This window comes from Carettochelys insculpta, chromosome 1, assembly GCF_033958435.1.
Source record: "Carettochelys insculpta isolate YL-2023 chromosome 1, ASM3395843v1, whole genome shotgun sequence".
Classification (NCBI taxonomy): domain Eukaryota; kingdom Metazoa; phylum Chordata; order Testudines; family Carettochelyidae; genus Carettochelys; species Carettochelys insculpta.
In genome coordinates, this window is record NC_134137.1 from 19,715,478 (window position 1) to 19,734,861 (window position 19,384).

General features: G+C 44.5%; 1 protein-coding gene across 3 annotated transcripts in view; it reads right to left on the minus strand.

Moving 5' to 3' along the window:
* RSF1 (remodeling and spacing factor 1) overlaps positions 1-19,384 on the minus strand; it is a 138,440-nt gene that overhangs the window by 13,558 nt on the left and 105,498 nt on the right. For all 3 annotated transcript variants that reach the window (XR_012643116.1, XM_074983104.1, XM_074983123.1), the window contains 3 exons: positions 11,044-11,111; positions 5,346-5,553; positions 2,427-2,650 (listed from right to left, as the gene is read on the minus strand). Coding sequence is in view for 2 of the 3 variants with exons in the window: in XM_074983104.1 (XP_074839205.1) it covers positions 2,427-2,650; positions 5,346-5,553; positions 11,044-11,111 (500 nt within the window). In the remaining variant the exon portion in view is untranslated. The remainder of the gene's footprint in view (positions 1-2,426; positions 2,651-5,345; positions 5,554-11,043; positions 11,112-19,384) is intronic.

A 19,384-nucleotide genomic window follows, 5' to 3' on the forward strand; every position in this document is an offset into this window, starting at 1 on the left:
ACTATCTTGCTGACTTATCATTCACATCACAAGCTGCCCTATCATGTTATTAACTGAGATACCTTAGACTAAAACAGCCACCTTTTCCCTCACAAAAAAAGACTAAGAAAAGGCAAGAGTAAGTCAACAAGACAGGTCAATGAGAAACCTCAGAGATGTGGAGGAGGAAAAAAACATCCAGAAAACCAAAAGCAAGCCTCCATGTTTGTTATTTATTTAGATCCAACATAATGTGAGGCAGGCTCTCTGGAAAGGGAGCTGGTGCAGGTAAGGAAAGGAAAATAGGCAGGGCCATCATGCCTTGCATGTGAGGGAAGGGAGAAAGGGGAGGGGAGAAGGGAAGAGGAAAGGAACAGGACTGAAAACGTCAAAGACTGAGGCCCTTTATTTGACCAAAAACAGATGAATACTGGCAGCAGCCACGCAAACTTCTTCAACACTGAGCTGCCATGGAGGGCTCACTTCTAGATATCAGAAGGGAGCTCCATTTCCAGGCATACTGAGCCTCTGTAGTCTCTGTAAGCTGTCAACAACAGCATTAGTGGATATATCAGGGCGGTATTTTCTGTGATGGACATGTGACTACTAAGAACTTAACATAAACTGGTCCCAAGTATTCAGCTCCAATAATGTGTACGTTCGTAATAATTTCAGATTCTTTAGCTCCTACATCAGAGGCTCACATATTTTCATTAATCACAGACTAACACCATTTCCACTTCATGTACTCAGACTCTAAGCATTTCTTTCCTATACTCATTGTTGGTCCCTTCGTGGCCTGCAGAAAATGAAGACACTTTACGAAACAATCATTTTAAGCTCATCCACCTTTCATAATAATTCACATTGCAGACCAGCCCTTCAATGATAACCCATTTCAGTCTGTAGCTCAGTGACTTCAGAAGGATGGATGCAATAGTGGACAGGCCATTCAATACCTGCAATGGGATAATCCTGCAAGGTGCTGGGTGCCTTTAGCCCCCAATCAGAGTTTAGGGCATTTGGTAGTCTTGAGCCCACTCGTACAAAATAAGTGACACTCTCAAGGATGTGCTTCCTAAAAAATGCTACCTCCTCATAGAATGTTAATGAGAACACATTATTAAGAAACAAACTTTACCTATTTTCTTCTTTATTCCTTCTTGATTAGTGAGGACAAATAAATTTTAGAAAAAAGTATCTTTTCCCCTTAGTTCATCTGCTTCTATTGCTAATTCCTCTGGGTAGGAATCTTTTTCACACAATTAATTGTATTTCGGACAGAGGATGGATTTTGACTGGGCAAGAGGCAGTATAAGGTAAAGAACAAAGATGCTGTTGTCATGCAAGTCACTCTAGTAATTAATGTTCAAGAGAGAGAAAGATTAAAAACTATAGGTTGTAAAAGTCAGAAGGGGTCCCTATTGTAATTCACTTTGTTCTCCTGTTTAACGTAGATCATAATGTAGTTTGAACCTCTCTAGTTCAGCACTCTTTCATCCGGCAACAGCTGTAATCAAGCACGATTTTGATGGGCTGGACAACTACATCTTATGGGTATGACTAAGTTTCCTGTGATCCCATAAAAATTTACTTACAGCCACCAGTCCTAGCACTCAGTGTTCTGTGCTGTGATTTAGCTCTAATTTACCCTAAATGTCTTCTAAGAGCCCAGTAAGCCTTGGAAGTGCTGGTTATGTGCTAGACAATACTGATCTCTCGTCATTTGGCAAATTCTCTCGTCCAGCACCAGTCCAGTCCTGAGGGTGCCAGAGAAGAGAGGTTCAACCTGTACAATAATTCCTGCAGTTGCGGAATTATTCTTCATGATACTAAGAAATCAAGGATTGGGTTTCACTAAGCAGTAAACTTTTTTTCCCCTAAAATTTTCCATCTCACAGTAGGCAAAATGAAATAATTCTGTGCACTACTTTTCTTGCAAAGTTTAACAAAATTGCACACACAGTATATACAATAGAGGACTCACTGGAAATGAAATATTGGGAATCTGCAAATTCTGCATACAATTGACTGTTTGCCCTCACAACTTTTAAAAGGGAATATGACCCAAAGAACCTACCATTCAACACTCATTTCCTTTTGTGCACGTTCAACAGATCATAAGTACCAAGTGAAAAACTTAAATAGTATCACATTAGGGAACATAATTATTAAAAACAAACACACAAATAATAGTACTTACGTTGAACTTCTTATTTCCAAAGCAAACACAAAGAGACAGCTAACTGAAGTACAACACCTCTATTACAAAAACATTCAACATGTTGTTACAGTTAAAATCTTAGACTCATAGATGATATGTGACTTGATTGAATCCATGATTAGAAAGTAGGATTTGTAGCTCCTCTCACCTCCCACCTGCTATCTTTTTGCTTGGGCCCCCTTCTCTGACACACACACATACCTCTGAAAAAAGTTAAGCTTACCAGACTCCCTACTTAAATTGTCCTCAGAGTCTTCCTCTTCATCATCCTCTGAATATTTTTTCTTGACCGTTTTTCTTCGTAACCGCCTGCTTTGTCTCATTGGCCTGGAGTGGTAACGCCTGGGTCTACGGGCACAGAACTCTGTATCACTGTCTTCATTTGACAGCTGATCATCTTCACTTTCATCCGGGTTTTCCTCTGATACAACAAACTCATCCTGAGATCTGTTCATAAAAAGTTACACCCAAAGGAGAGATACTTGAAACAAATGGACTAGAATACTGTAACAGATAAAAGTTAGATATATTTAATATAGCTTATAGTAATAAATGTAGATATTATGTCACAAATACATTTATATGTCTCTTTATGTCTGGAGACCTTAAGAGTGTTTCACAAAGATGAACGAATCTTCTCAAAACTACCCAACCCTGAAATTAAACACCAGCTGCATTCCTGATGGTGCTTTTAGAGAACAATACACAGTAGATTAGGAGAGTAAGTGAATTGAAATGTTGTATCCAACTGAAAATCCACTGGCTTTATTTAGGTGGAATTCTAGTTGGCCCAAAATTTAAGAATAAACACTGCTATTCTTATCAGACATTCTTTAAGTACCTACAAATGGTCAGGACTTCAGTTTGTCTCTTCTCTGAACTATGGCATCACCACTCCTACAGTGCCTTCTGTCATACTGGTTCTGTAATACAGTAGTTCAGGCAAGACACCACCTGAGGAACAGGTTCATGTTTCATCTAAAGTAAGTGTTCCCTTGAGGTCATTCATTCAAGCACAGACCAAGTACAAACCTATTCACTAGTGCTGAAAACATTCTTATCTATGAAGCTGATGCACTTATGGATAAAATTCTAATTAACTGATTTTTATTACTGGTTTTTCAGCACGACCGTCCTACAAAGACTGAGCCAATTTTATGCAATAGCTAAACAGCCTACCTGATAGGATAGGTTCATATGCAACAATAACAGCTCTTACTCCCACAGATTGAGAGGGAAAACACTACTTTTTCCTAATCTCAACATCTAGTTCTACTGGTATTTGAATCTCAAATATTTAGTACGCCAAAAACCAAAAGTTGATTTCTATAGCTTTTGTAAAGCTACCAGAGATGAAGCTTTCAGTCTACCTATCAGTGTTGCATACTTCTAAGATATCTATGAAGTCTTGTCTACACTAGAAAGTTGTACTCTCCTTATCTATAGCAAACAGAACAAAATGACGCCTTATACTTGTACTGCAATTCCCATTCAGTAAGAAACGCAACCATAGTGGTGTAAGTCACCTTTACACTACTATAAATGTGTTCACATTATGGCCTTCACTGATGTATCTACTTTTGTTGTAAAAAACAAAAACACCAAACCCACAAACCATGCCCATAACTGAAAAAGTTAGACCAATAAAATTTCTAAGTTCTACATCTGGCCTTAACAGAAAGCTCACTCTTAAACCTTCATACCCAAAAGAAATAATTCAGTGGGATAGTAAATTCACAGAACCCTGTAATGGATAATAACCCAAGACTAGTATCGGAGGGGTAGCCGTGTTAGTCTGGATCTGTAACAGCAACGAAGGGTCCTGTGGCACCTTACAGATTAACAGAAAAGTTTTGAGCATGAGCTTTCGTGAGCACAGACTCACTTGATCAGATGCTGGTCTTGGAAATCTGCAGGGCCAGGTATAAATAAGCCAGAGCAAGGGTGGGGATAACAAGGGTAGCTCAGTCAGCAAGGGTGAGGCTTACTACCAGCAGTTGATCTGGAGATGTGAACACCAAGGGAGGGGAAGCTGCTTTTGTATTTAGCCAGCCATTCACAGTCTTTGTTTAAGCCTGAGCTGAGGGCGTCGAATTTGCAGATGAATTGTAGCTCAGAAATTTCTCTTTGGAGTCTGGTCCTGAAATTTCTTTGCTGTAGGATGGCTACTTTTAAGTCTGCTACTGTGTGGCCTGGGAGATTGAAGTACTCTTCTACGGGTGATGTGCAGCTAGATGGGCAGCTGAATGAACCCACGATGGTGTGGCTGATCTGGTTAGGTCCTGTAATGGTGTTGCTGGTGTAGATATGTGGGCAGAGCTGGCAACGAGGTTTGTGGCATGGTTGGGTCCCTGAGTTAAAGTGACTGTGGTGCGGTGTATAGTTGCTGGTTAGGATTTGCTTCAGGTTGGCAGGTTGTCTGTAGGCAAGGACTGGTCTGCCTCCCAAGGCCTGCGAAAGTGGGGGATCACTGTCCAGGATGGGTTGTAAATCCCTGATGATGCGCTGTAGAGGTTTTAACTGAGGACCGTAGCCACAACATTGTGGGTTCATTCAGCTGCACATCTACCAATATAATTTATGCCATCATGTGCCAGCAATGCCCCTATGCTATATACATCGGACAAACGGGACAGTCTCTACGTAAAAGAACAAACACACACAAATCAGATATCAGAAATGGCAATATACAAAAACCCGTAGGAGAGCACTTCAATCTCCCAGGCCACACAGTAGCAGACTTAAAAGTAACTATCCTACAGGAAAGAAATTTCAGGACCAGACTCCAAAGAGAAATTTCTGAGCTACAATTCATCTGCAAATTTGACACCCTCAGCTCAGGCTTAAACAAAGACTGTGAATGGCTGGCTAAATACAAAAGCAGCTTCCCCTCCCTTGGTGTTCACACCTCCAGATCAACTGCTAGTAGTAAGCCTCACCCTTGCTGACTGAGCTAACCTTGTTATCCCCACCCTTGCTCTGGCTTATTTATACCTGGCCCTGCAGATTTCCAAGACCAGCATCTGATCAAGTGAGTCTGTGCTCACGAAAGCTCATGCTCAAAACTTTTCTGTTAGTCTATAAGGTGCCACAGGACCCTTCGTTGCTATAACCCAAGACTAGTAGGTTAATAGCTACCTACCCATCACTGATCCTGAACTCATCCTCACTCTCTTCCTCATCCAGATTACTATCACTATCAAGGTCATTTAGTCGCCGTCGTTTCTTGCGACGTGCTGCAGCAGCCCTCTGTGGCCGCTTATTTTCCTTCCTTTCTTCCTCTAGGATAGTGGAAATGTCTTTTCCACGGTGACCTGTGATATTAGACATGTCTTTGCCTCTGCCACCACCTGTTTTAATGAGATAAGGGGAAAAATAAGCTGTAAGTTAATTATAGCATTCTTCATTCAATTTCACATATATTTTGCCTTCTTGCTGCTAATTTCAACTTCCTTTTATAAAAGAGACCCCTTTCATCAGTCAAGACTCAATTTCTTGAACCGAGGTTTCTTACATGCACAGCTATAGTATACAGAGTATTTGGAAGGAAGATAATTTCTAACACTCTGGGACACAAACCAACTATTCACTCCTGGAATGTGAGAAAGAAGTTTCTCTATGGACAAGTTACTGCAGAACTGTTCATTACAGAAATGCTGTTACCTTCCTCTGATACATCGGATATTGATTATTGTCTGGGACAGCGTACTGGGCTAAATGGATCAGTGCTCTGGTATGAACATATTAAAATGGTATGCCAGGGATAGACACACATACTCATGCAACAAAAAAGCTAGAGAATGGATATAAGGATATGACATGCTTGGAATAACTGGAAAGGGACTAACAGCATTAATCTAGACAGAATAGAATGGTGCGGTTGGGGGGATAGGCAAGCCAGGAAAATACTGTTTTTGTAATCAAGGTGAGAAATAACCAAGTCATAGATAACTATTTTAGTGGTGGAGAGAAAAATATGAAAAAACACAGTGATTTTAAGAAAGAAAAAGTAATCAGGCTTAGCAGGGGGACTGGGTGCAGATGACAGAGAAATGGGAAGCCTGAGATGACATTAGCAACTTTAGAGATTAGGGACAATAACAGAATTCTTACTGATGCCAGAGAGAGAAGGAACTGGCAGGGAATTCGGAGAAACAGCGAGCAACCCTATTCTGGAGAAACTAGACTGGAGGTGGTAGAAAGACATCTACAGAAGGTGTAGCCAGGAGATGTGAGAGTCAGTCAGTCAACGGCACCATGACTTTCACAAAGCTTGGTGCATTCCCTGATGATGTCTTTTGATTTGAGACATATAAAGCAATATATCTGGTAATCATCTATAGATTACTGCTATGGGAGTCGGGAGTCACCAGGCAACTGCATCCACAGGCCTTCTACCCAGTGTGTTTATACCAGCCACTTACGCACCAGTAATTAGCATGTGTGAAAAGACAGTTACCTTTTCCATAACTGGTATTCTTCGGGGGGTGTTACTCATATTCATTCCATATTAGGTGTTTGTGCTAACCACATACACTGATGCTGTGTCTTTCTCTCAGTGGTATCCGTAGGGACTGGCTCTGGCACCCTCTGGAATGGTGTACACATACAATGGTACATGTGCACCACAGGCTCACTCCAACCCTCAGTTCCCTCCTGCCAGTAACTCCAACAGTGGGGAAGAAGGACAGGACTTGAGCAACATATCCTGAAGAACACCAGTCATGGAAAAGGTAACACACTTTTGTTTCAAGTGCCTGCTCATGTCCATTTCATATTAGATGATTCCTGAGCTTTACTAATGGAGGTGGGTAGGAGTTCATGAACATGTAGATTGCAACACAGCTCTGCCAAACCCTGAGTCTTCTCTGGCCTGCCAAGTCATGGCATAATACACCATGAACATGCAGACCAAAGAGCATGTTGTGGCTCTGCAGAGATTCTGGATGGAAATGTGTGCCAAGAAGACTGCTGAGAACACCCGAGCTCTGCTTGATTGGGCCTTCATGATCAGCAGTCATGGGACTTCTTCCAGCTCATAACAGGTCCTGATGCAGGAGAAGCTCCAGTTGGAAATCCTCTGTGAGGAAACCAGAAGACCCTTCATCTTGTCTGCTGTCGCGATGCAGACCAGGGTCGATCTAAAGAAAGGCTTTGAATGCTCCAGGAAGAACACCACAGCACATCTGATGTCCAGCCTCCTTTTCTCACTAGTGGTGTGCAGCTTGGGATAAAACATGGGAGGGTCGTGGGCGCGTCTAGACAGCATTCCCCTTTCGGAGGAGGAATGCAAATAAGGGAGATTGAAAATGCAAATGAAATGCTGATTTACAAATATCTCACTTCATTTGCATAACCTCATGCGATTGTGCTTCTGGAAGAGTCATGCCGGGCAGCCAGGCAGCAGCGGGGCAATATCTGAGACTTCCTGTGGGACTGGGAGCTGAAGCAGGCTGATCTTCAGAAGGACCCACTAACTGCGGGGATCTGTGTCTCAGCAACCGGTGCCAGTGGGTTGGTAAATGGTAGCATGCCTGGTTCTGAGCCATGGGAGCATGAAGGACCAATGTCAATACTCCTCTGGGGGACATGTGCCTCCAATGGTCAGAGACAGGTTACTGGTGAACTGCACCTTGAATCCCGCTGCAGGTGCCCAGGGTCCAGAGACTGAAGAGGGCTCTGCTGAGCCTTCCTCCCTGTTTCTGAAGCATGATGGCTCCATGTGGATGAGTGCTGGTAGGCTGTCTCCTGCAATGGGGAATTGTGTTACCATGGTGGGGACAAGAAAAGATCCCAGCACAGACTTACCCCTGGGGTGAGGTACTGCCAGAACCAGTGTGGATCTCCTGCACTGCTTCAGGGCCTCAGGCATTGACAAGGCTGCTAAGTAAAACTCATTAACACTAAGGGATAACTGTTAAATATTTTACAGGGAAAGTTCGTAGAACTGAATGAAGTGAGAAGGCTAGCCAGATCAGCAGACTGCTGCTGACAGCAAGAAGAAACTGAGGGCTAGGAGAGCCAGTGGCACCTCTTAAACTGTAGCATGTGCATGTGTCTCCAGAGGTGATTCCCTATGGATACCACTGAGGGGAAGAAACTTCCAGCACTGGTGCCGATGTGGCAAGCATGCACATCTAAAATGGAATGTAGCTGAGCAAGTACTTGAAGAGAACAAACTATTACTACAACTGAATGCAAGAGGTGGGCTATGGTGGCACTCCCCACAGCGTACAGTTTCACTGGGGAACTGATTTTGAAAACTGTCCAATTAGGAGGTGAAATGAACCCTTCAACAAGGAAATAAGGAGTGCGACTATTAGCTTAGCACAGTGTTTAACAGCCATGTACTTAGATAGCTAGACTGAGCAGTAATCAGGTTATACTGACATTTATTAATGCAATTGTAAAACAAACTTAGCCAGGGCTAAGTGGAGGTTGCAGCCTTGGGTCTTAGTTATAAGATGACCCAATGATTTTCTTCTTTTCTTTGCAATGGCAGGGGGCCTGTATCTGCCACTGCGGTGATGGAAGGAGAAAAGTGGCCTCCCAGGTGTCCCGGCAGAATAAATTGGTGTTTTATTTGTCAGGGTGAGTTTGAGGTATAACCCTTGCACTGTGCACACAGCCAAAGAGGTGCATGGCCATTCCTCGGACATGCTCTATTCAAATATTAGGTCATACTGATACAGCTGTGGTCTGTCAAGAACAGCAGCTTGAGATGAGTCTCCCTTACTATAAATGAGAAGGGATGTTTGACAGGGTGTTTACTGTGAGGGCTCTGAGACTCTGAACTTGTTCCCCCACATAGACTATAACAGCTCAAATTTGGAGGTTGCTGGATGATCAAAAATGCCGCATAACAGAGAGCAGCATCAGGATATACAGCAGGGGAGTGGGGCACTCCGCCAGCCATGAGGATGGGAGCAGGCTGGGAGCAGAGCCCTGCCAGCATCCCCAGCTGCTGGAATCCCAGCCAGGTGGCAGAGGGACACGGCCAGCCCCACAACTGGAAGCTGGCTGGAGTGCAAAGCCCCACTGGCAGCTCCAGCCCTGGGGAGCTGGCTGGGGCTGAGGGAACTCTGGCAGTCCCAGGGCCAGGGAAACTCTACTGGGGAGCAGAGCTCTGCCAGCAGCCCTGGAGCTGAGAGCCAGCAGCTTCAGGGGGTGGGGGATCCCCTTCAGGATACAGAACTCTGCTGGCAGCCCTGGGGCTGGGAGGCATCCAGGGCTAGGAACCCCGGCAATCCCAGGGCTGAGAGCCGGCAGGGGTGTGGAGCTCTGCTGGCAGTTACATCCATGGGGACCTGGCCAAGGTTAGGGGAACCACAGCAGCCCCAGGGCTGGGAACTCCAGCAGCCCAGGGGCCAGGGGAAACTCTGTCAGGGAGTAAACCTGCACAAGCAGCCCCAGGACTGAGAGCTGGCAGCTCCAGTCTTGGGAAGCAGGCTGAGGCTTGGGAACTCTGGTAGCCCCAGGGCCAGTAGAAACCCAAAGCTGGGAGCCATCAGGGGCAGAGCCCTGCCAGCAGCTCCAGCTCGGAGGGAGGTAGGGTTAGCGCTGAGTGAGCTGGCCCCCAGTGGGTGGGGCATGGCTTCTGCTCTCAGAACAGGACGCAGTATCATGTTTGTGCCATCTGAGAGTTGCGGTTGAATGAATTCTGGATAAAAGAGAGTTTAATGTAGTATACCTCCTAGAGGAAAGGGGCAGGCGACTGGTTGGCTGTCTGGCATCCTATGGAACTCATTTTAATGCTTTTGAGACTTAATACAGTTGAATTATTAATTATGTTATGGTCCCTAGAGCCTTGAATAACTGTTTATTACTTATCAGAGGGGTAACCAAATTAGTCTGTATCTTCAAAAACAACAAGAAGTCCTGTGGCACCTTATACAGTAACATATTTTGGAGCATAAACTTCTGTGGACAAAGACACACTTCACGTGCAACTGACAAAGCGGGTCTTTGCCCACGAAAGCATACGCTCCAAAATATCTGTTAATCTATAAGGTGCCACAGGACTGCTTGTTGTATTTATTACTTTATATCTAAATACATAAATAATCAGGCCTAGCTTTCCCACTGCCTCTGCACAATAATAGGGCTTTTGAAAACAAAACAGACATCTTTCTGTGGATTTAAAAAGAACAGGAGCAAGGGATTACCAGAATGCTCAAAATATACAAGAGATGTTGAACCCTGTGCACCTAAATCCCTTGCGTATGTTAAAAAAGTCTCTACCCCAACTCTGCACCTTGTCACACAAGAAGATGCCAGATTAGAATAGTACGACTGTTACAATCTTCTAACGTTGTCCCAGTTTTTAAAAAATTACTAGCTTTTTCCATCTGGGGATCTCAAAAGAGATTTATGAGCATTAATCAACAAAGTTTCACCAGACATCTTTGCAGTAACGAAGTGGTGACTAATGTCAAGGCTAACATTGGCAAGATGTTCACTAGCTTTGGCTGCCTCAGGGTGAAAGCACATATGATCCCAATTTCCAGAAGCACAAAATAACAGCAGCACGCAGCAACTTCCTAATCTGGCCACCCAAACTTAGTGAGCAATTACAATGCTTGAGTCTTGATGGCAGGTTTATGCTGAGATACTGGAAAAAGTAAAAACTGAATTTAACTATCATTAACAAATGCTAAAAGACTCCCCTACATGTATGCTCCAACACAGGATACTCATTGCCCCACAACCAGAGAAATTAGACGAGGTATCAGAGGGTCAGGACTATATGCATTGCCTCTGGCATTGTAATTGAATGTGTGTCATATTGGTGGAGCATGTCAACATTTTAACAATACAAATAATAAGTAATAAAAGCATACCTCCTCCATCAGCCTCTTTGATATCATCTTCTATTGCTTCATCAATTGCCTCATCAAATTCATCAAATCTAAAAATAACAACTTTTATTTACTCAATTGAAACAGAGCACAATTCAGATATTTTTTGAAGTTATGTCTCAAAATCTAAAACAGCTGAAAGATTCAGAATGCATAAGATATTACAAAATTGAGACAAAGTGGTAACATAATGCTCAATGGGTTTTTTAAATATATGTAAAGCATTTCCAACTTCTACCAGGATGGATTCGTACTACTAACTGGGTGGACTTACTAATAATTTAGCTAAACAAATTCACAAAAATACTGCCTCCTAAAGGATATACTACTTAGTTAAAAATACAATACAAATATTTTGTTTTAAAAGGATTTCCACATTTTCCCCAACAAGAAATAGTTACTTATTGATTATAGCAAACTTTTTAAATTTAAACTGCATATTAATATTTTGCAGGATAGCCTTCTCAGAAGTGCCTCTACAAGTTTCACATTAAGTAGTCAGTTGTATGAACTTTGGTTTCCAATGATTGTTTCATATTGATAGTTCCATAATTTCATGTATGAGTTCCTTCAGAACTCTTGGGTGAATGTCATCTGGTCCTGGTTACTTATTTACTATTTATTAATTTGTTCCACAACCTCCTCTACTGATATCTCAATTTGAGACAGTTGCTCAGATCTGTAAGAAAAAGAATAGCTCAGGTTTGGGGCTCTCCCACACATCCTCAAATGTGAAGACCAATGCAAATAATTTGATTAGTTTCTCTTTAGGGTTTTATCATTGTGGAGTGCTCCTTTAGGACCTGAAATCGTCCAGTGGCCACACTAATTGTTTGGCAAGCTTTCTGCTTCTGATGTACCTAAAATAATTTTGCTGTTACTTTGCGTCTTTGGCTAGCTGCTCTTCAAATCTTTTTTGTCCTGGTTAATCATATTTTCACACTTGCCTTTGTTGAGTTCAGGCTCCTTTTTATTTTCCTCAGCAGGGTTTAGCTTCCAATTTTTTTGTCTTTAACTACTTATCATCCTTTGTTGTTTAACAATGGCAATTTTTATGGTTCTCTTACTATGTATTTTTAATATGGGGTGTGCATTTTATTGGCACCTCTGTTATCGTGTCATTAAAAAGTTTCCATGCAACTTGCAGGCATTTTACTTTTGTTACTGTATCTTTTAATTTCTATCTACCTAGCTTCTTCATAGATTTCTTTGGTATTCTCCCACCTTCCATAAGGATGTTAAATTTAATTATATTATCATTACTGTTAGTTGCAGGTTTAAATATGCTGTAAAGTAAACTAGGAGAAAAGCAAAGTAGTCAACATATTTTCATTATTGTAGTCTTTCCAATTTTGAATGTGACCTTATTCATGGAGAAAGCAGTTTAAAAGCAACCCGCCAATAAGGGGAAACAGAGTCTGTTCTCTCTCTGGTTTGATGTACACAAAAAGACAGGAGGGTTTCTGTTTAAAAAGAGATTATGTTTTGTTTCTTCAGCTGGAAATTCAAGTCAAATCTGTCTTGGTTTCCCTGAAAGACACTTTAGAAGAGCAAAAAGCCAGAGGGCCTCTGACATCAGATACAAAGAAATTAAATCAAATTAATGTCTGAAGAAATCAATTTTATTCAGACAGATAAAACTACTCTTTTGTTTGTTTTTTCATATATCTTTTTAATGTAAATTATTCTGTATTTTACATGCAAAATAGGTAAAAATTGCCCTAATAGTTCTGATATTTCTATGGGTGAAAACAGGCAGACTTTTTTCCACAACAAATGATTTCTGGCCTTCTTTGTAGAGCATAAAAAATCATATTTGCACATCACCTGTATAGTGCATTTATGGTAAAAAATAAGCAACTCGAAAAGGCATCTCAGTTAGGTTTATTCTAAGGCACTTCCAAAGAAGACCTTTTCATTTTTTTTCTCCCAACAAAAATCTCTTTGTTTCATTTTGTGTTTAGAACAATTAAACTATTCTTTCAATTCTATATAGCACTATTCATGCATATTTTGGAGTTAAGTGTTAGCTGACATTTGTCTTTCCATATCTGAGGCATAACAAGTGTCAGCTTGCTCTTCTTAGTTTGATAAGTTCAGTAGTTGGTTCGGTTTTTAAATTGTTCATCAGTAAGTAAAGCTAATTGACTCCAAAGATACAAGAGAGCATGATTCTGAACAGAACATAAAATTTATAGATTCATTTGTGAGCAAAGTGAGACTTTAGGATTTATTTCCCCTCACTGAAGGAGGGCCTATACAGTTTTCATTAACACAAACTGGACTTCCATTGTATATGTGTTGAATTTGAAGTTGTGTACAGACAATACATATTCACATAAATACATTCAAAAACTCAAAAACATCTATGATGCATTGTGAAAGATATTTGTCTATCATATAGCAAGAGTGAAGTTCAAATGTAATACTATATGAAACAATTTATTTCAGTTTAAAAATAACTAGCTCTGCAGGATTTCATAAACTACTGCAGTATTGTCAAAATATCCTACAAGCAAAAAACATTTTATACTGAGTAAGTGGCTGCCTTAATTGACAGGAACATGATAGCAAATGTTTCAAAAGCTGCCTTAACATCAAGTCTCTTACAAGCAGCATTGAACTTTTTTATATTTGCAGTGACATTTTCCACAGTGTGGCATCTATTGTTACACAAGGGAGACAAAGAAAATTCCACAGTGCTCTGAGAACAGCAGCACTGGCAAATTCACCATGGCTGCACCTACATTACGAGACAAATTCGAATTTAAGGCCACTAGCTCGCTATTACCACGTGACTGTCTTCACTGTCAATAACATTAGCTCGATTTAGGGAGCACCAATATCAAGATTACAAAATCGCAGTTACCTGACGGGTATAGAGTCAAGTTTGAATTCAGAAGTTCAATTAAAGGCCAGTGGGGAAGTGCCACATCTTAAAATCAAATTTATTAGCCCTCCAGAGGTGTCCCATATGTAACCCACGATGCTCCTCACTGCTCCACTCTGGCTGCTGCTCTCCAATAACAGGAAGACTGTGAATTTCAAAGCGGGAGCAGCAAGCCTTTGGCTGTGGGCTCATGTTTGTATGAAAGCCTGAAAATGTCTTACTTTCTTTGCTATTAGCGCTGTGAGTGCATCCACCCATTACAAATAGCTGCTGCAGGGAGTTTGTGGCTCTGTCTCTACACTTGTTATTTTTTTCTGCGCTGCCTGGCACCAGTCACTGTCCCACCATACCACGTGGCAACAAGGCTGTTGTGGGGGTCGTGCTTGCCAAGAAACATCTTCTCAGTGGTCTACATTTGTCTGCAAACCTACTTCCCTCCCCCACAGGCGCCAGGCAGTCTGGGTCTTTCTCGCACTCTGCTACATCATGTGGGTAGCCCCCAACCCAATAAAAGGATGTCCCTGCAGTTCAGTGCTGACCATGCTTCTAGGCAGCCCCATGTCATAGATTGCGCGCCTTTAGGGCTCCAAGGGCAGGAAAGATATTCAGGGGCTAGCTGCCGCTGCGGGGAATCTCCCCTGGCAACTAACCTATTCGGGGGATTGCTGCTGCCATGACGAAGTCTCCCCCAGGGGCTAAGATAATGGGGGGGTTTTGCTGCCACTGTGGGGAAGGCTCCCCGAGCAGCTAAAATACTCAGGGAGGACCACTTCAACTGGCCACCCACTGAATCCCCCTATACCCGTAGTGTGGCTTGCTGCTGCCAGGAGGAAGTCTCCCACAATGGCTAAGATACTTGGGGAGAACCACTTCAACTGACCCCCCACTGAGTGCCTCTAAATCCATACTGGGGCTTGCTGTTGCCAGGGGCAAGTCTCCTCCGGTGGCTAAGATATACAGGGGCTTGCCGCCGCCAGAGGGAATTCTTCCCTGATGGCTAAGATATTTGGGGAGGCTACTTCAGCAGTTGCAGACCATAACATCCCCTCACACTCCGCCAAAAATATTTTCGGGAGCTTGCTGTCCATTGCAGACACCTGCTGGTTTTATATTTTGGTTATAAAAGCTTTGTGTTAATATCTGCTATCTGTCTTCATGCCTTGACCCTCACAGAAACACAACAGGGGGAGGCGTCCAGTTGAGATGCCTCTTTGCGTTATAAGTTCAGTGTATGTTATTTCACTGACATCACCCAGGTTGGCATTATCTATGCAGTGAAGTGGAAAGTCAGAAATTCTTTTTTTCCTACATTTTTCTATCCTCATTCTTCTAACTTTAGAATACAGTCCAGGCCTCTGTATTATCTTCAGGGATCACATACAGTGATGGGAAGTGGGACAGCAGTGGATGGCCAGTTGAGAACACAGTCATTGCACAGAAGCCTTATAGTGCACAGGAAAGCCAAAGACTCTCCCCAGTAGCAATGTAATGAGGGGGGAAACCAAAAATTCTTTTTTCCTACACTTTTCTATCCTCTTTCTTCTAATTTGAAAATAGAGTCCAGACCCCTGTATTGTTGACAAGGATCACATGCAGTGATGGGAGGTGCGACACTCAGTGGATGGCCAGTTGAGAAAGAGAAGTTACTCACCGTAGTAACGATGGTTCTTCGAGATGTGTCCCTGTGGGTGCTCCACGATAGGTGTCAGGCTCACCCCGGCGCCGCAGGTCAGATCCTTTCAGCAGTTTCTGCCGGACCGCGCATGTGACAGCGCACACCGCTCCCTTGCGCGCTCCCGGCCACGTGTGCGATCCGGGCCCCGCCAGTTCCTTGACCAACCGCCTAAGATGCTCTTGAAAAATACTAAACAGAGATCCGAAGCGGGAAGGATGGGCGGGTGGTGGAGCACCCACGGGGACACATCTCGAAGAACCATCGTTACTACGGTGAGTAACTTCTCTTTCTTCCTCGAGTGTCCCTGTGGGTGCTCCATGATAGGTGACTACCCAGCAGTAACCCAAGATAGGAGGTGGGTAATCGGTTTATGTGCAGCTTGTCCCCGAGAGGACCGCTGTCGAGAGACGGGTATCCTCTTGGAATACCCTGTGAAGGGCATAATGCTTGGCGAAGGTGTCATAGGATGACCAGGTCACCGCTCTGCAAATGTCTTTTAGCGCAATGCCCTTGAAAAAGGCTGATGATGCCGCCACGGCCCTAGTGGAGTGAGCCCTAGGCAGGGCCAGTAAAAGAGTCTTTCTAAGTTCGTAGCACATTTTTATGCAGGATACGATGTGCTTCGAGATTCTCTGCGAAGAGAGACCTTCTCCTTTTGATTTGGAAGCGAGAGAGACTAGGAGTCTATCCGTCTTCCGGAAGGACTTAGTCCTGTCTATATAGAAAGCCAGCGCCCTCCTCACGTCCAGGAGGTGTAGGCGCGCCTTTGTTGGAGTTATGAGGCTTTGGATAAAACGAGGGTAAAACTATAGGTTCGTTAATATGAAACTCTGAAGAAACTTTGGGAACAAAGGCTGGATGCAGCCATAAGGTTACCGCCTCCTTGGAAATTACTGTGCAGGGTGGCGTTGCCATAACTGCCACAAGCTCGCTCACCCTGCGAGCTGACGTGATTGCAAGAAGGAAGGTCGTCTTTATCGTAAGGAGACGGAGGGAAACCGTGGTTAAGGGTTCAAACGGTGGTCCCGTTAGCGCATTAAGCACCAGGTCCAAGCTCCACAAAGGTGGAAGCGGTTTCTGAGGGGGGTATAGGTTTACCAGCCCTTTGAGGAACCTGGTAACCATGGGATGGGCAAACACCGTGTGCCCTTCCTCTTCATGTCTGAAAGCCGATATGGCGGCAAGGTGGACCTTCAACGAGGATAGGGAGAGTCCGCCTCTCTTGAGGTCCAGTAAATACTCTAGTATTACAGGTATAGGCACAGCAAGGGGGGCTAATTGCTTGGTAGAACACCATGCAGTGAATCGAGTCCATTTTTGCTTATAGGGCTTCCTGGTGGAAGTCCTCCTGCTACTTTCTAGGACTTGTTGCACTCCCTCCGTACACGTGCTCTCTAGGGAGCTGAGCCATGGATTAACCATGCTTGCAGTCGCAGGCCTCGGGGGTGTGGATGCGCCATGGACCCCTGGGCTTGCGTAAGCAGATCCGCCGCCACCGGGAGGGGCATCGGTGGACGGTCCGACATGCGCAGGAGTAAGGGGAACCATTGCTGTCGATCCCACGTTGGGACTACTAGGATCATTCAGGCTCTCTCTCTCCTGGCTTTCTGCAAGACTCTGTGGATAAGCACTGTGGGAGGAAATGCGTAGAGCAGGGGGCCCCTCCACGAGATCGCGAATGCGTCCCCCAGGGACCCCCATCCCAGTCCTGCCCTGGAGCAGTATTGTGGGCACTTCTTGTTGTGTTGAGTGGCAAACAGGTCTATCTGGGGAAATCCCCATGCGTGAAAAATCGGTCGTAGCAGATCGGAACGGATCTGCCACTCGTGTGTGAGTGCGAAGCGCCGGCTCAGCTGGTCTGCCTTCACATTGTGAGCGCCTGGTAAATACGAGGCTTTCAAGGTTATATTGTTGGCGATGCACCAATTCCACAATCGGACTGCTTCCGCACATAAGGCACGGGACCGAGCTCCTTCTTGCCGATTTATATAAAACATGGTGGAGGTATTGTCTGTACTGATCCCGACTACTTTGCCTTGTATATGGTCTCAAAAGTGTTTGCAGGTGTTGAACACTGCTCTGAGCTCCCGTATATTTATGTGCAGTGACTGTTCCATGGAGGACCACAGTCCTTGCGTCACCTTTTCGCCCATGTGTGCTCCCCACCCTATGTGGGAGGAGTCGGTAGTGAGAAAAACAGATATTTGTGGTTGGTGAAAGGGCACCCGTTAGCATGTTCTTGGGGTTCACCCACCATTGCAGGGATCTGAGCACCTCTGTCGTGGGCGACAACACCCTGTGGACAGTGTGTACTGCCAGTTTCTAGACGCTCGCCAGCCAGTGCTGCATGCTGCACATATGCAATCGGGCGTTCTGTACCACAAACGTTGCTGCTGCCATGTGGCCCAGCAGCTGTAAGCACGTCAGAACCGGCACCGTAGGGCTGAAGGTGATGACTTGCACGAGGTAACCAATAGCGCGAAAGCGGGCATCTGGTAGATAAACCCTTGCTGTGATGGAATTTATACGTGCCCCTATGAATTCTTGTCCTGTGCGGGGTCTATCTTTGATTTTGCCAGATTGATGACCAGGCCCAGTGAAGAGAACGTGTCTGCTGTGACGCATATCATGCGAAGTACCTCCTCCTTCGAGGCCCCTTTCAGTAGGCAGTCGTCCAGATATGGGAATATAAACACCCCCTGTCTGTGCAGGTAGGCTGACACCACTGCCAAGGTCTTGGTGAAGACTCTGGGGGCCGAGGAGAGGCCGAACGGCAGAACCTTGTACTGAAAATGTTCTTTGCCTACCATAAACCGGAGAAAATGCCTGCGAGCCGGGTGAATAGTTATGTGAAAATACACGTCTTGTAAGTCGAGGGCTGCGAACCAATCTCCATCGTCCAGTGCCGTAAGTATAGAGGCAACTGTGATCATCCGAAAGCGTTGCTTGCACAAGTACCGGTTGAGGCCTCAAAGATCTAGGATGGGCCTCCAGCCTCTTGTCTTTTTCTCTGTAAGGAAGTATCTTGAGTAGAACCCTTTCCCTCGGAGTTGCTCCGGCACTCTTTCCACTGCCCCTATAAGCATAAGATGGTCTACCTCCTGCTTGAGTCTCGCTTCGTGGGAGGCATCCTTTAGGTGGGGTCTGGGTGGAGGTTGTGGCGGTGGGAGCGACTGGAAGGGAATCGCGTAACCCGTGGCTATGATGTCCAGTACCCATTTGTCTGTGGTGATCTTTTGCCACTGGTCACAGAATGGTCGGAGGCGATGGTGGAATAGTAGCTTCGGATGACATTGCGCGATGGTAGTGATAGTGCAGCCCTCGATCTGTGTGTCAAACTTGTGGCCTTTGTCCCTGCCCCGAGGACGCACGGCTCTGTTGAGAACGTCGCCTGGGAGTTCTGTACTGTTGGTGCTGTTGATGTCGCCCTTGCTCGTAGCCCCTGTGGTACTGGGGACGCTGTGGTTGATACTGGTATCATCTTTGTTGGGGGTAATACTTTTTCTTTCTGTATGGAGGGGTGTAAATCCCCAAGGTCCTGAGAGTAGCTCTTGAGTCTTTACTGGAATGAAGGACCGACTCGGTTGATTCAGGAAACAGCTTCTGCGTGTCAAAGGGGAGATCAACGATCTTCACCTGCAGATCCCTCGGGATACCCGATGTCTGGAGCCAGGACTCCCTGCACGTGACCACTGTCGTAGCTGTTGAGCGTGCTGCCGTATCTGCTACGTCTAGGGCAATCTGAACTCCTGTCCTCG